The sequence below is a fragment of the Gymnodraco acuticeps genome, unplaced genomic scaffold, assembly GCF_902827175.1.
Source record: "Gymnodraco acuticeps unplaced genomic scaffold, fGymAcu1.1, whole genome shotgun sequence".
Lineage (NCBI taxonomy): Eukaryota > Metazoa > Chordata > Actinopteri > Perciformes > Bathydraconidae > Gymnodraco > Gymnodraco acuticeps.
In genome coordinates, this window is record NW_022990854.1 from 23,301 (window position 1) to 43,989 (window position 20,689).

The 20,689-nt window shown below is 39.4% G+C and overlaps 2 protein-coding genes across 3 annotated transcripts; both read left to right on the top strand.

Moving 5' to 3' along the window:
* Window positions 1-198: 198 nt before the first annotated feature.
* On the top strand, window positions 199-9,865 carry LOC117557360 (mitochondrial glycine transporter A-like). Its single transcript, XM_034233167.1, has 8 exons — window positions 199-486; window positions 1,475-1,564; window positions 3,324-3,448; window positions 4,862-4,946; window positions 6,342-6,521; window positions 7,277-7,445; window positions 7,913-8,073; window positions 8,915-9,865. The coding sequence occupies exons 2-8, from the start codon at window positions 1,550-1,552 to the stop codon at window positions 9,035-9,037; spliced, it is 858 nt and encodes a 285-aa protein (XP_034089058.1). The 5' UTR covers window positions 199-486; window positions 1,475-1,549; the 3' UTR covers window positions 9,038-9,865.
* Window positions 9,866-15,271: 5,406 nt separating this feature from the next.
* rpsa (ribosomal protein SA) lies at window positions 15,272-18,938 on the top strand. 2 transcript variants are annotated; one of them, XM_034233177.1, is made up of 8 exons: window positions 15,272-15,357; window positions 16,390-16,559; window positions 16,676-16,794; window positions 17,096-17,341; window positions 17,625-17,753; window positions 18,108-18,267; window positions 18,675-18,704; window positions 18,805-18,938. In XM_034233177.1, the coding sequence occupies exons 2-8, from the start codon at window positions 16,427-16,429 to the stop codon at window positions 18,897-18,899; spliced, it is 912 nt and encodes a 303-aa protein (XP_034089068.1). In that variant the 5' UTR covers window positions 15,272-15,357; window positions 16,390-16,426; the 3' UTR covers window positions 18,900-18,938. The 2 variants fall into 2 exon arrangements, with proteins under 2 accessions (XP_034089068.1, XP_034089069.1); XM_034233178.1 differs by having other exon boundaries at window positions 18,675-18,695.
* Window positions 18,939-20,689: the final 1,751 nt, after the last annotated feature.

Here is a 20,689-nt window from a genome sequence, read left to right on the forward strand (position 1 = left end):
CCTAAAAAGACAAGGCAGCCGCTTTCCCGTTTAAGAAAGAAAGACAGTTGAAATGAAGGTACACAGACCCGCACTTTATATCTAATATTTAAGATACTTTATAAAGTGCTGCGCTTTTAATACTGACATTACGTTAAGCTGTTCAGCCAATCAGAAACCAGCAGCTCCTGGGTGGGCGGTGCTTACGGCACACAGCATCAACAATCCGGAACCGGCTGGTTTTTAAGTTTCCAAATACAGAGTTCACTTTTCATTTTCATGTGACAAAGTGGAGCTCAATTTGGTCTGTGCTCTAGTTTTACCCTTTGAGACCTTTTTATCACACAAGAGGCATTCAAAACAAGCTTTTTGGGTTTTATTCAGCGTGTTATTTTGTACTTTTTTAGTACATTTTGAAGGATTATGCTGTTAATTAACCAAATTGCGTCATACTTGTGACACCAGTCTCTGCAACAGACTCCTGAATCTTGCAGAGTATTTGAACAGGTAAGATGCAGACAAACCGAGATGGTAAACATGTCCTTTACTCGAGTGAAAATCGAAGTTAAAAGTAAAAAGAAAGTCCAAAGTTCAAAATGTTACTTAATTAAAAGTAGAATAGAGATTCGTTTTTCAAAATATTGTTTATGTCAACACATCGACCACATCCGTGTTTACATTTTTAATATAACAATTAAAACTATTTACATCAAAACATTTTTTAGTAAATAAATGAACATTACTGTTAATAACTTTCTAACAATAGCAACTTTCATGCAAGCATTTGGAAATCAAGTTTTGATTTGGGGATGGTAATTCTATTCTATCTTCATAAATACTTTCATTTACTTATATATCAATTTTCATCTCTAGTTTTTGGTTTGGAAATTGTTTGTTTATTTGCAAGTCGTTTGATTTTTACAAATGTTTGTTTTACACATCTATAAAACAAAGAAGTATAATCAGCTAAACGTACTCAGGAAAAGTACTCATTGTGTAGAATTACTCTTTTTAAAAGTCTAGTATAATCATAGAATATTTTTGTATTCTGAGTTTATCTCAAACAAACCCTGTGTTGTAATTTGTGTGGAGACAATTTTGCAAATACGTTGAGTAGGCTACTGAGTAGATTAGCAGTCATTCAAAGCTCATGTGTTCAGATGCACGTGAAATACAAATCAGAGTGTGTGTGTGTGTGTGTGTGTGTGTGTGTGTGTGTGTGTGTGTGTGTGTGTGTGTGTGTGTGTGTGTGTGTGGTGTGTGTGTGTGTGTGTGTGTGTGTGTGTGTGTGTGTGTGTGTGTGTGTGTGTGTGTGTGTGTGTGTGTGTGTGTGTGTGTGTGTGTGTGTGTGTGTGTGTAACCCTAACCCTGTCTGACTGACTGACAAGAAGCTCATGCTCCTTCATCCCCTGTAACAGAGACCCTGTCACAGATCAGCTGCTCACTGTGTGACCTTCTCACTGAAACACCTCTTTTTATTGTACATGTGTTTAAGGTGTGGGAACGTTTGAGCAGATTGACACAAGAAGAAAAAACAGAAGATTTAGTTTTGTTATCGTCCTGAAGAGCTATGGAACTTTCTCTGGTGAGTTATTTACACCTTTTGTGTAACTGATATTAGTTGTAATGAAGGAGGTATTTGTTTACACTTTTGTAGTTTTTAAAGGCATGTTTATTTTTATAAAACGGACAAGTCAAATAAAGCAATCTGATTGGTTCTTAGCCGTGATATACTGAGCGTATACCACGGGTAGAATTGTAGTTACTTTTCACAACAAGTCAGTATCCCTCCGCGTCTGAGAACAACTGTATACAGTTGGGCTGAAAAGCAAACTGCATTGCTGTATTCATCTCTAATCTGTGCTGTTTTTCATTCTCACCCTGTTGCTGTTTGAACTACTGACTTTCTCCACAGTGTTAATACAGGTCCATCTTGTCTTTTTGCTCTGCTAAATACTGTTAATATTTACATTAATGATGTGACCGTCTGTGTTTCCTGTAGTTATTGAATTGCTCTTTCTTTGATTATTATTATTGTGCTGCTGTGTTCATTGTATCTTTGTAACTCTGGCACAACAATTTCCTTCGGGATGAATAAAGTCCTATATTTTCTTATCTTATATCCTTCCCTTTCTCCCCTTTCTTTCACTTCCTCCCCACTTGTCTCCTCCTATATTTTGATGATAATACTTTTCTACTTTTACTTGAGTAACATTTTGAATGCAGGACTTTTACTGTAACGGAGTATTCCTACACTCTGGTACTTCTACTTTTACTCAAGTACAAGATCTGAGTACTTCTACTTTTACTCAAGTACAAGATCTGAGTACTTCTACTTTTACTCAAGTACAAGATCTGAGTACTTCTACTTTTACTCAAGTACAAGATCTGAGTACTTCTACTTTTACTCAAGTACAAGATCTGAGTACTTCTACTTTTACTCAAGTACAAGATCTGAGTACTTCTACTTTACTCAAGTACACGATCTGAGTACTTCTACTTTTACTCAAGTACACGATCTGAGTACTTCTACTTTTACTCAAGTACAAGATCTGAGTACTTCTGCTTTTACTCAAGTACAAGATCTGAGTACTTCTACTTTTACTCAAGTACAAGATCTGAGTACTTCTGCTTTACTCAAGTACAAGATCTGAGTACTCTGCTTTTCAAGTACTATCTAGTACTCTACTTTTACTCAAGTACAAGATCTGAGTACTTCTACTTTTACTCAAGTACAAGCTCTGAGTACTTCTACTTTTACTCAAGTACAAGATCTGAGTACTTCTGCTTTTACTCAAGTACAAGATCTGAGTACTTCTACTTTTACTCAAGTACAAGATCTGAGTACTTCTGCTTTTACTCAAGTACAAGATCTGAGTACTTCTGCTTTTACTCAAGTACAAAATCTGAGTACTTCTACTTTTACTCAAGTACAAGATCTGAGTACTTCTACTTTTACTCAAGTACAAGATCTGAGTACTTCTACTTTTACTCAAGTACAAAATCTGAGTACTTCGACTTTTACTCAAGTACCAGATCTGAGTACTTCTACTTTTACTCAAGTACACGATCTGAGTACTTCTCCCACCTCTGTGTGTATGTGTATATATTTATTTTCATATATGTTGATCCTCTGGGATGGTGAGAAACAGAATCTCTGTGTAACACAAATAGAGGTATTGTCAATAAAGTTGACTTTGAGCTTTTCATTAGTTCATCATGTGTTCAGATGCACGTGAAATACTAATCAGTCACCTGCAGCAGATCTATCCTAACATGTTGCTCAACGGTCTCTGTTGTCTCCTCCCCCCTTGTCTCCCCCCCTTGTCTCCTCCCCCCCTCAGGTTCACCCGGCCCTCAAAGCCTTCATGTGTGGCTCCGTCAGCGGGACCTGCTCCACGATCCTCTTCCAGCCGCTGGACCTGGTGAAGACCAGACTGCAGACTCTGCAGAGGGGGGGGCTGCCAGGGTGAGTCACACACACACACACACCACACACACACACACACACACACACACACACACACACACACACACACACACACACACACACACACACACACACACACCACACACACACACACACACACTCAGACAGACACAGACAGACAGACAGACAGACAGACATACAGACACACACACACACACTCAGACACAGACAGACAGACAGACAGACAGACACACAGACACACAGACACACCACACACACACACACACACACACAACACACACAACACACACACACACACACACACACACACACACACACACACACACACACAACACACACACACACACACACACACACAACACACACACACACACACACACACACACACACACACACACACACACACACACACACACACACACACACACACACACACACACACACACACACACACACACACACACACACACACACACACACACACACACACACACACACACACACTGACAGACAGACAGACAGACAGACAGACACTCAGACACACACTCAGACACACACTCAGACACACACTCAGACACACAGACAGACAGACAGACAGACAGACACACACACTCAGACACACACTCAGACACACACACAGACACAGACACACAGACAGACAGACTCACTCACACGCACACCACACACACACACACACTCACTCACTCACTCACACACACACATGCACACAGGCACTCACACACACAGAGACACACTCACGCAGCAGTGGGCCTGGGAACCAGAGGGTCGCTGGTTCAAGTCCCCAATCGGACAAAAGGGAAGTGTGAATTTTTAAAGTTGCTAGTTTGCCTCCTGGGCACTAACAATGTGCCCTAAAGCAAGGCACTGGACCCCCACACTGCCGGACCCCCACACTGCTAGATTGAAAGTAAAACCTAAAATATAGGGACTTTTTCAAAAGAGGGTTTTCAAAATCCTCCATTATGGGAAATGTGTTTTATAAGAAGATTCAAACAGACAAAATGTTGGAAATAGTGAGTAATGACTCACAGTCCCGACTCCTAATTAATTAATGATTTCCAACCGCAGTCACATGTATTCGTGGTTTGGGATTTTACAGAATCATGTAGGGTCAGGCCTAATATTTGGGCCTGTGTGCGGTGTTGTGTACATGCGAGCGGCGATAAAAAAAACCTCAAAGTCAACTTTATTGTCAATCTTTCAGTTTGTGTACAGACAGAGAGATCGATATACCGTTTCCCACAATCCTGAATATAAAAACAAATATGTATATAGGAATTGTGGGAAACGGTATATCGATCTCTACCTGCTTTCAGAATTGAGAAATATAGTGACTATTATCACAAATGCAGCATGTGGAGGGTATTCATTAGGTCCCATTATTTATCCCGTCTGCCTCTCCTCTCTCAGATCTGGCCGGGTGGGGATGATGACGGTGTTTCTGAGCGTGGTGCGAACAGAGAGGCTGCTGGGACTTTGGAAAGGAGTTTCACCGGTTAGTACATCTCTAATCTTTCTTTTTCAACCCTCCACCCCTCTGTATTATTAAAAGTCTTAGAATAAATGTCCACATATTCAGATTTTCCCTGTTCTGACCCGGGACCCCCACTGACACAGTACCTCAGCCACATCATTGACCCTATGCATTACATTAATGCACAAAGGCACCAAAACAAAACACTACTAATACAACTACTACTACTCCTAATACAACTACTACTACTCCTAATACAACTACTACTACTGTAGAGGAAACTTCTGTGTAGCTATGCAGTGGGAGTCACCGACTCAGGAAGGAGACACGGGAAGAGCAGTAGCTTTGATGTCAAACACATGATGGTTTATTTGGAGTTAACGGCCGGAGGATTCACATCACAAGTCCAAGAGTCAGAGGTTCTGACTTCACGGTAGAGTTGCCACGTCAATTCTGGAGAGCCTCTCTCTTGCCAGCCCATCTAACTGGTTTCGCAGAGAGTAAACAACATATTTGAGAAGATAGCCTAAACAATGTGGGAACACTGAGCTACTTGCCTCGGACACCTATGACCTCGAAGATTTTACCTTGGAGTCCACAAATACAGAGAAGGAAGTGTCCCAGTGTACCCACAACACAGACCATCTGTATCCCAGTATTGACCGGTCACAGAATGGGAACAATAACATTATTGGCTAAGCCGCCTGTGTCCTTAAAGAAGGTAAACAGACATCGAGGTTTGTCCTGTATGTTACTAATTGGCGTCTTATGATAATTATTTCCAAAACAACTACTACTACTACTCCTAATACAACTACTACTACTCCTAATACAACTACTACTACTACTACTACTCCTAATACAACTACTACTAGTACAACTACTACTACTCCAACTTATACTACTAACACCACAACTACTACTACTGTTAGAAAGATATCACTGGTCCCCGGCTTGAGCTTCAATCTCAAGATCCATGTATTTGTGATCCTCTCCAGAATGGAAGTCATCACATACAGAGCATCAACTAGTTCCTGAACAGTGTCCTTCACATGCTGATATCCAAGAGAGGGAGTTACACAGTCACAAGATGGAGGAATATAAAGCAGTATTCAATGTTTACTTCAGATTAGCTCCACGTCAGAAATGAGCATGCTTGTCATACGTCTCTCTCCATAGAGGCTGAATCATCATGTTAATCACATAGCTATCATATGCCTAAAACAGTCCTGATGCTCTTCTAGGTAATCACACATCCTGTCATGTTCACAGCTACAGTTGGGATACCTTTGTTATCATGTTACTCTCATATTGGAAGAGGACATTCAGTATTTTCCCAACAGACACCATTCCTCGTCTGTGTCAACCTACCTGGTAATAAACCTGATTCTGATTCTCTCTCTCTCTCCTCTCCAGTCTTTCGCCCGCACCATCCCAGGAGTTGGGATCTACTTCAGCACCTTCTACTCTCTGAAGCAGCACTTCTTCCAGGACGGAGCTCCGGGGCCCCTGCAGGCGGTGCTGCTGGGGGGGGGGGCCCGAGCTGTGGCCGGGGTCATCATGCTGCCCGTCACCGTCATCAAGACACGCTTTGAGGTGAGTGTTGGGGAAACGTAGAGGAATCTGTGATTTAAAGGTCTCCTATCATGCTTTTTTTAGGCATATATTACAGGTCTCAGATATATACAAAAAAACATGTCGATGAAGGGTTTTGTTCAAAATACCAAACAGATCATGCATTTTAGACATCCCTTATATCCCTCTATTCCAGCCCTGTTATTAAAGTGCTGATTCTGGGTATAAAGCTTTTAAAATTAAATGTGATTAAACGCAATCCTGTTCCAAAACACATCAAGGATTATTTCTGAAACAGTATGGAGCTCAAAGGCTTTCTCTCTTGCCGGTTATACCACAAGGTGAGTTCCTTTTTATTTCCTGCTTCTTCACACACATGCTCTCCAGTACAGGTTAGCTCTGAGTGTTAGCGATGCTAATGTAAACACCGACCATATTACGTCCAAAACAGTCGGCATTGTTTCTGATAGCAACGATTCTGATTGGGCCGTGGGTCCACATTTCAGATATTACGTCATATCGGACGCAAATCTGGATCAGCTCCGTTGTAGCCCCGTTTTTAGAGATTTGGGTACGGAGGAAAAGAGAGGGTTTTATTCTCTGATGCTGCCTGAGTTCCCCGACACACCGGGGACACATGTTTATGTATAAAAGACATCAAAAAGTGCATTTTCCGAGAATAGGAGACCTTTAATCAAGGTAGTGTTTTATTTCCTGTGTAGTGTGTACATCATAGCTACCACCATTTACCCATTAACCGTGTGTGTGTGTCTCAGTGTGGCAAGTTCAGGTACAGCAGTGTGTGTGGGGCTCTGCGCAGTGTGTGTGTGACGGAGGGTCCGGCCGCTCTGTTCTCCGGCTTCACGGCGACGCTGCTCCGAGACGTTCCCTTCTCCGGGATCTACGTCATGTTCTACAGCCAGGCCAAGGCGGCGCTGCCCACAGGTCGGCAAACTCTCCAAATATATCCTAATATATTGTTTTTTACATTTTTATTATTTGATTTATTATGTTTAATGTTTAAGTATTTATTTATTTTTTATAGCTTTTTTACTATAAAAATACGTTGTTTTTTGTTTTATATTTTTTTGTAATTTGTCATTCTCTTTTCCACTATTTAAGTATTTGTATTTTAATGTTGAACACTGCTTCTGTAACAAAATAATTTCCCACATTGGGATAAATAAAGTATATCTATCCATCTATTTATTTGATATTTTTTGCACATTTTTACTTATTTTTTATGTCAATATACATTATTATGTTTTACATTATTATATATTGACTTTTTTTTGTGTATACAAAATTGTATTTCCCTTTTTGGGTTGAACAAAAATTGATAAACGTATTTCTGTTTTTTTACTGTAATTATGAATTCCTTTGTATTAAACCCCTCTCTCTCCTCCCCTCAGAGATCAGCTCCTCCCCCTCCGCCCCCCTCTATAACTTCTCCTGTGGGCTGCTCTCGGGGGTGTTAGCCTCTCTGATCACGCAGCCGGCTGACGTGGTTAAGACTCGGGTTCAGGTGAACACACACCTGAGGACCGCCGAGGCCATCAGACACATCTACAGGGTAACTGTCATTTAATCTGCTTTATTTATTATTGAAATGAACACAAAACCTAATATCAACCCGAAACGCCTCCATTGGACTCCTTTGTTTACTTCCTGAACATAATGACATCACTATGTAACAATCATGCTCCTATTGGCTAGAGCTCTAACACATTGTACGTGAAGAGCTTTTTGAACATTAAAGCATGGAGACATGTCACAGTAAAGACACTACATACTAATATACACCTGAACATCAGCAGGAGAGGACTCTTTAAAGTAGAGACACTACATACTGATATACACCTGAACATCAGCAGGAGAGGACTCTTTAAAGTAGAGACACTACATACTGATATACACCTGAACATCAGCAGGAGAGGACTCTTTAAAGTAGAGACACTACATACTGATATACACCTGAACATCAGCAGGAGAGGACTCTTTAAAGTAGAGACACTACATACTGATATATACCTGAACATCAGCAGGAGAGGACTCTTTAAAGTAGAGACACTACATACTGATATACACCTGAACATCAGCAGGAGAGGACTCTTTAAAGTAGAGACACTACATACTGATATACACCTGAACATCAGCAGGAGAGGACTCTTTAAAGTAGAGACACTACATACTGATATACACCTGAACATCAGCAGGAGAGGACTCTTTAAAGTAGAGACACTACATACTGATATACACCTGAACATCAGCAGGAGAGGACTCTTTAAAGTAGAGACACTACATACTGATATACACCTGAACATCAGCAGGAGAGGACTCTTTAAACAACCATGTTACCCATTATCATGTTATTCACCATCATGGATCTCTCTCTTCTCTCTCTTCTCTCTCAGGAGCAAAAACTGCAGGGGTTCTTCAGAGGAGCCGTACCTCGAGCCCTGAGGAGGACCATGATGGCCGCCATGGCCTGGACCGTGTACGAGCAGATGATGTCCAGATTTGGACTGAAATCCTGAAAATAAGAAGAAATAAGTGCCTGAAGTCAAATCACTGAGTACAGACAGTCAGAAGTCACTGTCAAACTTTTTTTTAAGAAGACTGTGAAATGGATTTCCTTCCAAAATGCACGAGTGAATCAGCCAATCAGAGTGCAGGATTTGGTTGGTTTTTTGACCAAGACGGAAATATAGTACAAGATGAGACGAGTGTCCAAAAACATGCTTAAGATATTTTTTCCAGTTCCAAGTATGACATTTCCTCCAGCGCCTGAAAGTGTTTTGCTTCTACGACTTCTTTAATGTATTTTATTTGTTTTAACCCAACAACAGATGAAGACCGTGTTCATGTATTTTTAATGTATTCGTTTGTTTATAAGACTTAAAATGTCACTGCAACAAGAGATGAACATGTTGTGCAGGTCTTCTAAATCTTGTTTTATTTTAAGTCAGTTTTTATTTTTAATATTTCACCACAACAACAAGAAGTCGGTGTACAATTATTATTATTATTAAGTGTATTATTTCCCTGCAACACAAGATGCAAATGTGGTCTCTTTATTTGATTTCATTTAATTTGTATTTCTTTTTTTGAAACACTTTTTATTCCCACTTTTCAGTCAAATGTGTTCATTTTTGTATGACTATGTTTAACTTTCCCTTGTAACTGTTTTAACATGTAGTGTTGCTACTTTCAATTCAGTTCAAAATGTGAGTGCTTCTTCCCACTTCTGATCTCTACTGCCGTTATCATGATTTAAGTCGCATAATGCACCCCTGCTGTTATGTCACACTTTTCTAACAAGTGTTATTTATATTCTGACTTAAACTGTCCCTAAAACACCCTGATTCTTGTCTGACGTTTACTTTCATGCATCCTTCACAGGTGCTCTCTTTACGGAGGCTGTTTAAGAAAGTAAAGCACAGTAACATTCATTCGGAGCATGGATCCTGATGTTCCTTGTTATCAGTGTATCAGGCTGACCTCTGAGTTTCTGCAGATATGGAGCTGAGACTCATGACTGGGTCACTGCGACACGGCAGACTAAACTTCAGCTTATTTTAAATCGGTGTTTAGTCAGTGTGCAATTCTGCAATACCAGGAATTAGCTACACGTACACACTTTAAGATTTAAAAGGCTTTATTTGTCCTATATACACAAAAGTTATAGCGTAGTTGTTGGCAGTGTAAGTCCCAGTCTCCTGTAACACTGCGACATACAAATAAATATAACTACTGCAACTAGAAATATAAAAGTAAAGGACAATGTTGCAAGGGACACAATGGTGCAGGTACAATTAATATATTAAATCAAATATATACTTCTCAAATAGAGACAAAATGAAAGCAGAAATTAAATACAGAACAGTGTAAAGAGTAAAATAATGGTGCAAGCTTTATATATACAGCCTGTGGGTGCAAGCTAGAACAATATATACATGTAATATAGTAACAGAAGCTAAAATAAAATAATTTACAGTAAAATATTGTATAATGTAACTTCTTTATTTTGTAGGTTATTATAATATGTTGGTTACTGAATTAAAAGAACCAATGCCAAATTGCATAATCACCTCCTATTGTCTTCGTTACACCCCCCCCCCCCCCAGGGTGCCAGGTGTGATCCATGTGGGGGGAGGGGCACATAAGAGCGGATAATGTGTCAAATTGTGTGTGTGTGTGTGTGTGTGTGTGTGTGTGTGTGTGTGTGTGTGTGTGTGTGTGTGTGTGTGTGTGTGTGTGTGTGTGTGTGTGTGTGTGTGTGTGTGTGTGTGTGTGGTGTGTGTGTGTGTGTGTGTGTGTGTGTGTGTGTGTGTGTGTGTGTGTGTGTGTGTGTGTGTGTGTGTGTGTGTGTGTGTGTGTGTGTGTGTGTGTGTGTGTGTGTGTGTGTGTGCCCGACCGACCGGGAACGCCATGGGTGTTACAAAGTTGACTAAATCATCCAAAATTCAATGAAAGTGGTGATCAGCAATTTATATGTTCAAATGTCTACTGTGAAGGATATCATGAAGCCTTAATGCACTCGAATGTAAAGTAGTAAATCGGTCAGATTTGACCCGAAGACAACAGGAGGGTTAAATGTTTCAGAAAAACTCAAGTATGATTTTTCTCATTTATGATATAACAATGTGTGACTGGTCTGTGTAACACGTTCAGCTGTGGTGTCAAATTCACCCGCGAGAGATTAGAAAATCATATAGATTAGCGTGAAGGCCGAACCCTGATCACAGGCCGGCTGAGAGACAGAGGCGGAGCGGTGACATAATAACAGAAAGTAAAGTAAGACTTGAGGTTATTAAGGGCAAACTATCTGCAGAACATCTTCCTCTTCTGCTCTGTATAGTTGTACATGAGTGTATTATAGCCAGGGTTCTTACGGTCATTAAAAACCTGGAAAAGTCATGGAAATTCTAAAAGCTAATTCCAGGCCCTGGGAAAGTTATGGAAAACAATATTTTTCCCAAAGTTTTGGAAAAGTCATGGAAATGTAACTAAAGTTGCATCAAATATAATTTATATTTTATCTAATCACGGAAATAGTAATACTATAATGATAATAAATACTGTATCGTAAAGTAATGAAACGTAAAATGGCTTTTAACTGACGAGGTATTTTGCTGGTGAGAGATTTTAGTTGCTTTAGCGTGTAGAAGCTAGCAAGGTAAGGCAAGGCAAGGCAAGGCAAGTTTATTTATATAGCACTTTTCAACACAAGGCAATTCAAAGTGCTTTACAAAAAATGAAAGACATTAAGAAAAAGGCATTTCAAATCAGTCATTAAAAAGAAAAGCTAATAAAATAAACATTAAAAGAAAAAATACATGGATAAAAGTTTCAGTGCAGTCTAAGATATGAATAGTTCAATTAAACATTAAAAGAAAAAGTACATGGATAAAAGTTACAGTGCAGTCTAAGATATGAATAGTTCAATTAAACATTAAAAGAAAAAATACATGGATAAAAGTTACAGTGCAGTCTAAGATATGAATAGTTCAATTAAAAGCAGCGACAAAAAGAAAAGTCTTCAGCCTGTATTTAAAAGTAGTCAGAGTTGCAGCGGACCTGCAGGTTTCTGGGAGTTTGTTCCAGATATTTGGAGCATAATAACTGAACGCTGCTTCTCCATGTTTAGTTCTGACTCTGGGGACATAAAGCTGACCAGTCCCTGAAGACCTGAGAGATCTGGATGGTTCATAATTTAGCAGGAGGTCAGAAATGTATTTTGGGCCTAAACCATTCAAAGCTTTATAAACCAGCAGCAGTATTTTGAAATCTATTCTTTGACACACAGGAAGCCAGTGTAAAGACTTCAGAACAGGAGTGATGTGATCCACTTTCTTAGTGTTAGTGAGGACTCGAGCAGCGGCGTTCTGAATCAGCTGCAGCTTCCTAATAGATTTTTTAGTGAGACCTGTAAAGACACCATTGCAGTAGTCGAGTCTACTGAAGATAAAAGCATGGACAAGTTTTTCCAAATCCTGCTGTGACATTAGTCTTTTAATCCTAGATATATTCTTTAGGTGATAGTAGGCTGATTTAGTAACTGTTTTAATGTGACTGTTGAAACTCAGGTCAGAGTCCATGACTACACCTAGATTTCTGGCTTTATCTGTTGCTTTGAACATTGCAGGCTGAAGCTCAGCGCTAACTTTTATACGTTCTGCCTTGGCTCCAAAAACCATTACCTCAGTTTTATCTTTGTTTCATTGGAGAAAGTTCTGACACATCCAGTCATTGATGTGTTCAATGCATTTACTCAGTGTTTGAATTGGAGCATAGTCTCCTGGTGAAATTGTCACGTAAATTTGTGTGTCATCTGCATAGCTATGGTAACTTATTTTGTTGTTTTTCATTATCTGAGCCAGTGGTAGCATGTAGATGTTAAAGAGAAGAGGCCCCAAGATGGAGCCTTGAGGAACCCCACATGTCATATTTGTCAACTCAGATGTGTATTTACCTATAGAAACAAAGTTGTTTCTGTCCTTTAAGTAGGATTCAAACCAATTTAGAACTGTTGCCGAAAGTCCCACCCAGTTTTCCAGTCGGTCTAGTAATATGCTGTGGTCAACAGTGTCAAACGCAGCACTGAGATCTAATAATACTAACACTGAAGTTCTGCCACTGTCTGTGTTTAAGTGGATGTCATTAAAGACCTTTACAAGAGCAGTCTCAGTGCTGTGGTTTGGACGAAAGCCTGACTGGAACACATCCAAACAGCTATTTAAATGCAAGAAATTACTCAACTGTTGAAAAACAACTTTTTCAATGATTTTACCTAGAAATGGGAGGTTTGATATGGGCCTGTAATTGTTCATTACTGTAGCATCTAGATTATTATTTTTTAAGAGCGGTTTAATTACTGCAGTTTTCAGGGCCTGTGGAAAAATACCTGAGAGAAGAGATTTGTTTACTATATGAAGTAGATCTAAGGCCATGCAAGGCAAAACCATTAAGTAAGCCTACTATTGGATTTGCTTTAGATAGGCACAACATGTTTCATATGCAGACCTTATTTTCCTGTTCCATGTTAAAATAAACCATTTTCAGTGGTACCGCTGAGAGAGTAATGTTTTTGGTCATGGAAGATTAGGTAAAAGTCATGGAAAAGTCATTGAAAATCATTGGTGAAAAAGTGTATGAACCCTGATAAGTGCATATATTTGACATAATGATGAACAGTGACTAAACTAAATCAGCTATCTGTCTTGGGAGTTACCAAGTGATTCTATATGTTTCGAAAACCCAAATCTTTTCCCAGAATTCAACTCCAATAACATGTTTTCTGACCGTGTGACACACACTCCACTCCTTCTTTTTTAGCCTTATTTGTCGGATCCATCGCCTCTCGTGACCTTGACTTTGACCCAAAGCAAACGTTTGAATCAACACAAAATTGACCGATCCACCTGCCTGTCGTCTGCTCAGTCCCACACTAAAATTAGTACAATGAATAGTACCAAAAATATAAGCTGAACTACCTATACCTCTTTTAAATCAGCACAGCTCTCTGCTTTAAACACAGTAGTCATACATAAATATTGTTAATTTGTTATAATAGTCTTAACATAGTTTTTTAAAATAGCTTTCATAACAGTCCTATTTTTATTTTACACATTTGTTACGTATTCTTCTTTCTGTGTCTCTGTCTGCACCACATAAACCTCGTATGTGTAAGCCTACTTATAATAATAAAACCCATTCTGATTATACATTATGACATATAACCTAAACATAGGCTATATTCTTTTATTATATTAGCTAATATATTTCTAGGACTAGATTAGATGATCCAAAACGAATTTCACATGAGTTAAAAAAACACAAAACATAAACAGTGAATGTATAAATATCAACAATATAAAGATATATATATATATCTAACGAGCATGTATTCTATTAGTTACTCACTTTAATATTGATTCATTTCATTCAGTGTCTTGCTTGCTCATATGTAATACCACTAAGAAGACTATTGAATTGATTGAACTCAGCATGGTGTCACTATTTCAGTATCATACAAATTGCACATAAGACAGGTTGTAATGGACTTATTTCTCAACTCGTTGTGACATTGTGTACATATAATGTTCCCTTTCGCCTGGAACTCTTTATCTCGAGTAAATAGAGTTGCTCCACAGGTCAGGTCTTTCACAGAGGAGGCAGCGTCTCAGCATTGTCTTAATATGGTCTTTCCATCGCCATTGTCTTAATATGGGATAACCACCACACACTGACCTGTGGTTACCTCATGGACCTCATATAGTGGCAAAACAACACCATCTATTGGCCAATTTACAGAAGCATTAAGTTGAACAAAAAAAATACCTCACAGAACTACTCCCGCCTCCTTTCATGAAAACCAACCAATCACAGGCTTGTAAATCTGGTATTTATCCGACGTCACTTCCTCCTATGGCCCTGTTTTTCACCGTGGTGAGTTTCAAATGAATCCAAAAAAATGTAAAATATATTATGTGGAAGTGCCATAGAGACGGTGAAGCATATGGGGGATTGGGTAACTCACAGAATTATTTCCAAAACAAAAAAAACGAGTAATTTGATTACTTTAGCACAAATATTTCAACCACCAATGTCGCTTCCTCAAAATATCTCCAGTATTTATTGGTTTAATAGTTACATGAAAGTATACTACATATATCAAATTTTGCAAAAGTAAAAAAACAAAACAACAATTGTAGTTAAATAAAACTAAGATAACTACTCTTTCACAAAAACTAACCAATCACAGGCTTGGAAATCTGGTATTTATACGACGTCACTTCCTCTAGACTCCCTCTTTTCACCGTTTGGTTAGATCTCCATACGGCGTTGTTTCGTGGTGAGTTTTTAACGCTACTATTTCGCCAATAAACCTTTTTAATCGACGCCTTAAAAAGAGAAAGTAACTAACGGCAGCTTATATAGCACCAAATAGTGCAGAAAACAACAACATTGATCGTGTTTATTGACTTCAAATATCCCAAAGTAGACATTGCTAATGTTACTGCTACCGTGCTAGCCGTTGACACGCGCTCATACCGGAGGGTTTCCCGTAGCGCCTGAACAAAAAATAATTAGCGAACAAATGTCGCAGCTGACTGATTATTACATTACATGTTACTTGTTATACGCTTTTATCCAAATTGACTTGCATACTCAATACTGTGGGCAATCCCCACAGGAGCAATTTGGAGTGAAGTGTCTTGCTATCCTAACCCCTGAGCCGAACACCAACGCACTAGTACACTACGCCACAGCCTCCCTCCATTATACACATTTAAACTTGCTTTATACCATTCTATGTGTAAGAATAACTGTCTTTGCAGCTTGTCTACACATCCTGTACCCCGGATGTCAGAAGTTAATGCTTTAGTCGGCCCTGTTAGCAGGAAGCTAATATTTACACCATAGCTCACAAATGCAGAGTTTGACTAACTAAGTGCATTTACTCAAGTACTCTAACTTACAATTGAGGTACTTTAGTATGGATTTTATACAACTTTTTACTACTTGACGACATTTTGGCAGCAAATATTGTACTTTTTTTACTACATTTGTTTCAAAAGATTAGTTACTAGTTACCTTTGCAGGTTAATTTTATGAATACAAAAATGTATTCTTGAATCTACAATTATGGATAGAGGTATCTGACATCCTTTAGCAGCTTCTAAACTAAAATGATGAACACAAGTTTGCTTCACAAATTAAACTCCAGTGATATAATATATTCGTAAAAGGGCCAGTTGTGATAATTAGTACTTTTTTGATTTGGTAATTTCCACTTTTACCTGAGTAACATTTTGAGTGCAGGACTTGTAACTTGTAACAGAGAATTTATTCTATCTCACCAAGCTTTTCTTCCTTTCCTCAGCTTTTCCATAAATCGTTGCGCAGGGAAAGTGGTCACGATGTCCGGAGGTCTAGATGTCCTTCAAATGAAGGAAGAGGATGTCCTTAAATTCCTCGCAGCATCCACCCATCTGGGAGGTACCAACTTGGACTTCCAGATGGACCAGTATGTCTACAAAAGAAAAAGTGACGGTGAGTGTTGGAACAGATTAAGCAGAATCAAAGCTCTCTGCACCATAATGATCCTCTAACGTGTTATAACTGTCAACAAAGCTCTTAATGCCCCTTTGTTCTCCTTTCAACTCCAGGTGTGTACATTGTCAACCTGAAGAAGACCTGGGAGAAGCTTCTGCTCGCTGCCAGGGCCATCGTTGCCATTGAAAACCCGGCCGATGTGTGCGTCATCTCTTCCAGGAACACTGGACAGGTACAGTAAACGGTCTAAAGGATTGTCCTGGTGTACTGTAGTGATTACATGTAAACATTGTGGGACAGAAGTAAATGAACTGTGATAAGCACTCAATTAAAGCCGGGCACTGATGTCGGTGTTCTGGTGTCGGAAGTGTGCAAAAGTGATCTGGCCGGGTTTTCGCTAACACCATGAGGACGACGTCCAATGACTGGCGTTTGATAGTGACCTGTGCCACATTTAAGATTTGTAAAGTAAAATAATAATGATATTTAATCTGAGTTCTGAGTGTAACTTGTTTTTTTTCTCGCTGTCTCAGAGGGCCGTGCTTAAGTTCGCCTCTGCCACCGGAGCCACCACCTTCCACGGGCGCTTCACCCCCGGTACCTTCACCAATCAGATCCAGGCTGCTTTCAGGGAGCCCCGCCTCCTGCTCGTCACAGACCCCCGTGCCGACCATCAGCCACTGACTGAGGCTTCCTACGTCAACATCCCCACCATCGCTCTGTGTAACACCGACTCTCCACTGAGATACGTGGACATCGCTATCCCCTGTAACAACAAGGTGAGGAAAAACTGAACACAAGTACCTGTCATACGTTGTCAATTCTGTGTATCTTGCATACCGTTAGAGCCCTGCCTGTCCTGTCTATGATGTGCTGGGTGTAAGACGTGTGCTAAATAAAAAAGCTCGGCCTTTAACCCCCTCTCTCTACACCACTCTGGGTTTCGGGGTAAAGGTCTGCTACAAAATGTTACGTAGCTCTTCATGTCTCTGGATATTAAACGTGCAAATGAAAGTTGTGTTTTTCCTATTGTGATCTATAACTGATATGGCTGTGTTTCAGGGTCACCACTCTGTTGGTCTGATGTGGTGGATGCTGTCCAGGGAGGTGCTCAGGATGAGGGGAACCATCTCCAGGGAGCACCCATGGGAGGTCATGCCCGATCTGTACTTCTACAGAGATCCAGAGGAGGTGAGACAAACGCAGGGCGACTGAAAGAAGTGAAGCTTTCAGAATGTATTGGAGAGTCTACATTAAGTGTTACAGCAAAAGTGGCATAGCGGGTAAAGAAGGCAAACTTATAGGATCAATAAGACGCATCTAATCTAGTCCTAGAACAATATTAGCTAATATAAATAAATGTATTGGAATAATATAGGCTAGGTTCCGGTTGTTTCCGTAGACTGCACCTCAAAACACGAGTTTATATTCCATCTGTATAATGAAATGAGCCGATAATAAAATAAAATAAAAAGCTTACACAACATGGCTAAAAAAAAATTAAGATGACTTGAGATCTAATTAATGCCCATTTCCTCGCTACAGATTGAGAAGGAGGAGCAGGCAGCGGCGGAGAAGGCTGTTGGAAAGGAGGAGTTCCAGGGCGAATGGAGCGCTCCTGCAGCCGAGTTCACGCAGCCCGAGGTGGCCGACTGGTCCGAGGGAGTCGCTGTTCCATCTGTGCCCATCCAGCAGTTCCCAGCAGGTAAGAACGCTGGTTTACTGTAACCACACTTTATTGATTATGGACATAAAATGATGGTTTTGCACTATTTAATAATACACAACAAATAATTTATCTATTTTATTGTATTTGCTTGCACTACTTTATCAGTTTTATTGTGTTGCACTGTTGGAGGAGGAGCCTGTGACCTCAGCTTTTCATTGACATATCTACACTAGCTCTGACAATAAAAGCCTTGAAAAAACGACTGCTTAAAACCATAAAAATGACAAACTTTAAGATCAACATACTACACTTTAAATTAAATGACACTTGTGTGAATATGAGAACCATACAAAAGTAGGTATTGTAGGTATTTAAATTAATAAGTTATCATGACTTTTTGTACTTTGTCTGTCTCTAATCTGTCTTTGTTTCCTTTGTTCCAGCTGCCGCGGCGGTCAAGCCAGGTGAGAAACGTACGGTTGATTTCCTAATTAATTTACAAAATTCAAGATTATTTTTTAATGTTTCTTTGACTCCATGATGCTAACTCGTTGATGTGTTTCCCCCCTGCAGAGGACTGGAGCACTCAGCCCGCCACAGAGGACTGGTCCACTGCTCCCACCGCTCAGGCTACTGAGTGGGGAGGTGCCACCGCTGACTGGTCTTAAACAGACTAGCAACAATAAAATGGTGTTTTCACACTTTGACTCTGTTTTCTATTGATTTATTTGACATTTTCCCAACAACTGTTCGATAATGAGGATGGGTATAGAGTGCCACAGTGACGCTCCTAAAACCCGGAAGTAAGTTAGCATGTTACCACTTCCGGTTCCTTCGACAAAAAAAAAAGTATTCACAAATTGAAGAGACGGATCACGTTTTGTTCATGCGCAGCTTACTTCCGGGTTTTAGGGCGTGTCACTGGCACTCGATACCACTGGAAGAAGGGAATTCATAGAGAATCAGAATACCTTGTGTGTAGTTACAGCAGGAAAAATAGCCACAGTCAGCTTCATGTTACATATGTGACATGCATTACAAAAAAGTACTAAGATATAATAAAAAGTTGCATAATTAAGAAAAATACACATCCTACAACAGTTCTTAGAATTTAGCAGCCAGGTATATGTTACAGTTATTAATGGCATCTATATATTGCACATAGGTGGTTGGTATTTAACAGCAGCAAGTTACAGATAGATTTATGAATCCCAGTGTTTCAGAAGCAGTGGGTTCAACATTAAAATACTTAAAAAATGGAAAATGCTATATATAAACAATACAATCAAATCTGGATAATTAAAATGTTAAAGTAAAAAATACTGCAGTAGCAGGAATATAGGCTTACACTACAGGAGCATAGACATACTGTATTATACATATGATGGTATATAGCAATGCTATTTAATTAGTTTGGAATGGGGCCGGTTGATGAAGATGATTCAAAGCAAGGGGCTGGGAAAAAGATGGCTTGAAATATGATCATATTAAGAGCTTCAGATACAGTAAAATACTACAACAGCATAGTGGAGTGCATATATTGTGTTTCATTCAATCAAACAACATAGCCCCAAGGCCTTTCTAGATCTAAATGGCAAGTTAAGAACTCAGTAGGCCGGCATGTGAAGCTGATTCAACCATCAACATCATTTCATTTAGGTGAAATCAAATGAAAGGTCTAATTTCACACAGAGATGCAATCAATGACAGGAGTTGTCACTACAGTAGCTAGTAGGTGGGTTCGAAACCCGAGCCCGCAGAAGTTTTCAGGCAATGTCTTCCCCTCTATCTCTCAATGTAACACCCTCTCTGGAATAAAGGCACTCTGGCCAAAAAAAAGTAGATTAACATTATACTCAAAGGGCCAGTAAATATCACCCGGGGCACCAGTTGAATAGCTCTGGTATATAACTTACAGATGTACAGAAAATTGCTAATTGTTATCAGGAAGGAGAAACTCGTCTATATAGCAGCGAGTTCTCTCCCACTGGAAGAAGGGAATTGATATTCTATACGTAATCTTTGGTGTATTTTCATGAAATTCAACGTGGTTTAAGGTGGAGCTCTATTGCATGGACAAGCTTGCACTGCAAACAAGATAAATTGGGAAATGTTTTCAGCAGCATCAAAACCAACAAACAAGCAGAAGAGTAGAAATAAACAATACTAAAATAGAAACATCTGAAAATAGAATTAAAACGGCATTAAAAAGTAGGATATATAAATCCGAGACTGGTAAACTTAAAAGACAGTAAACTATTTTCATGGAGTTTAAATTATAAACTTGAAAAGGCAAGAATGGATAGACATGATGCGCATGCCAAATGTCATAACAATATTACTAAATGACTAGAAATAATCAGCAGTATGCATAACTGCATAATGTCCATAATTTATATTTCATTCCCAGAAGGCATTTTTTAAATCTTGGATCTGTAACCTAAATTGTCATGGTTTC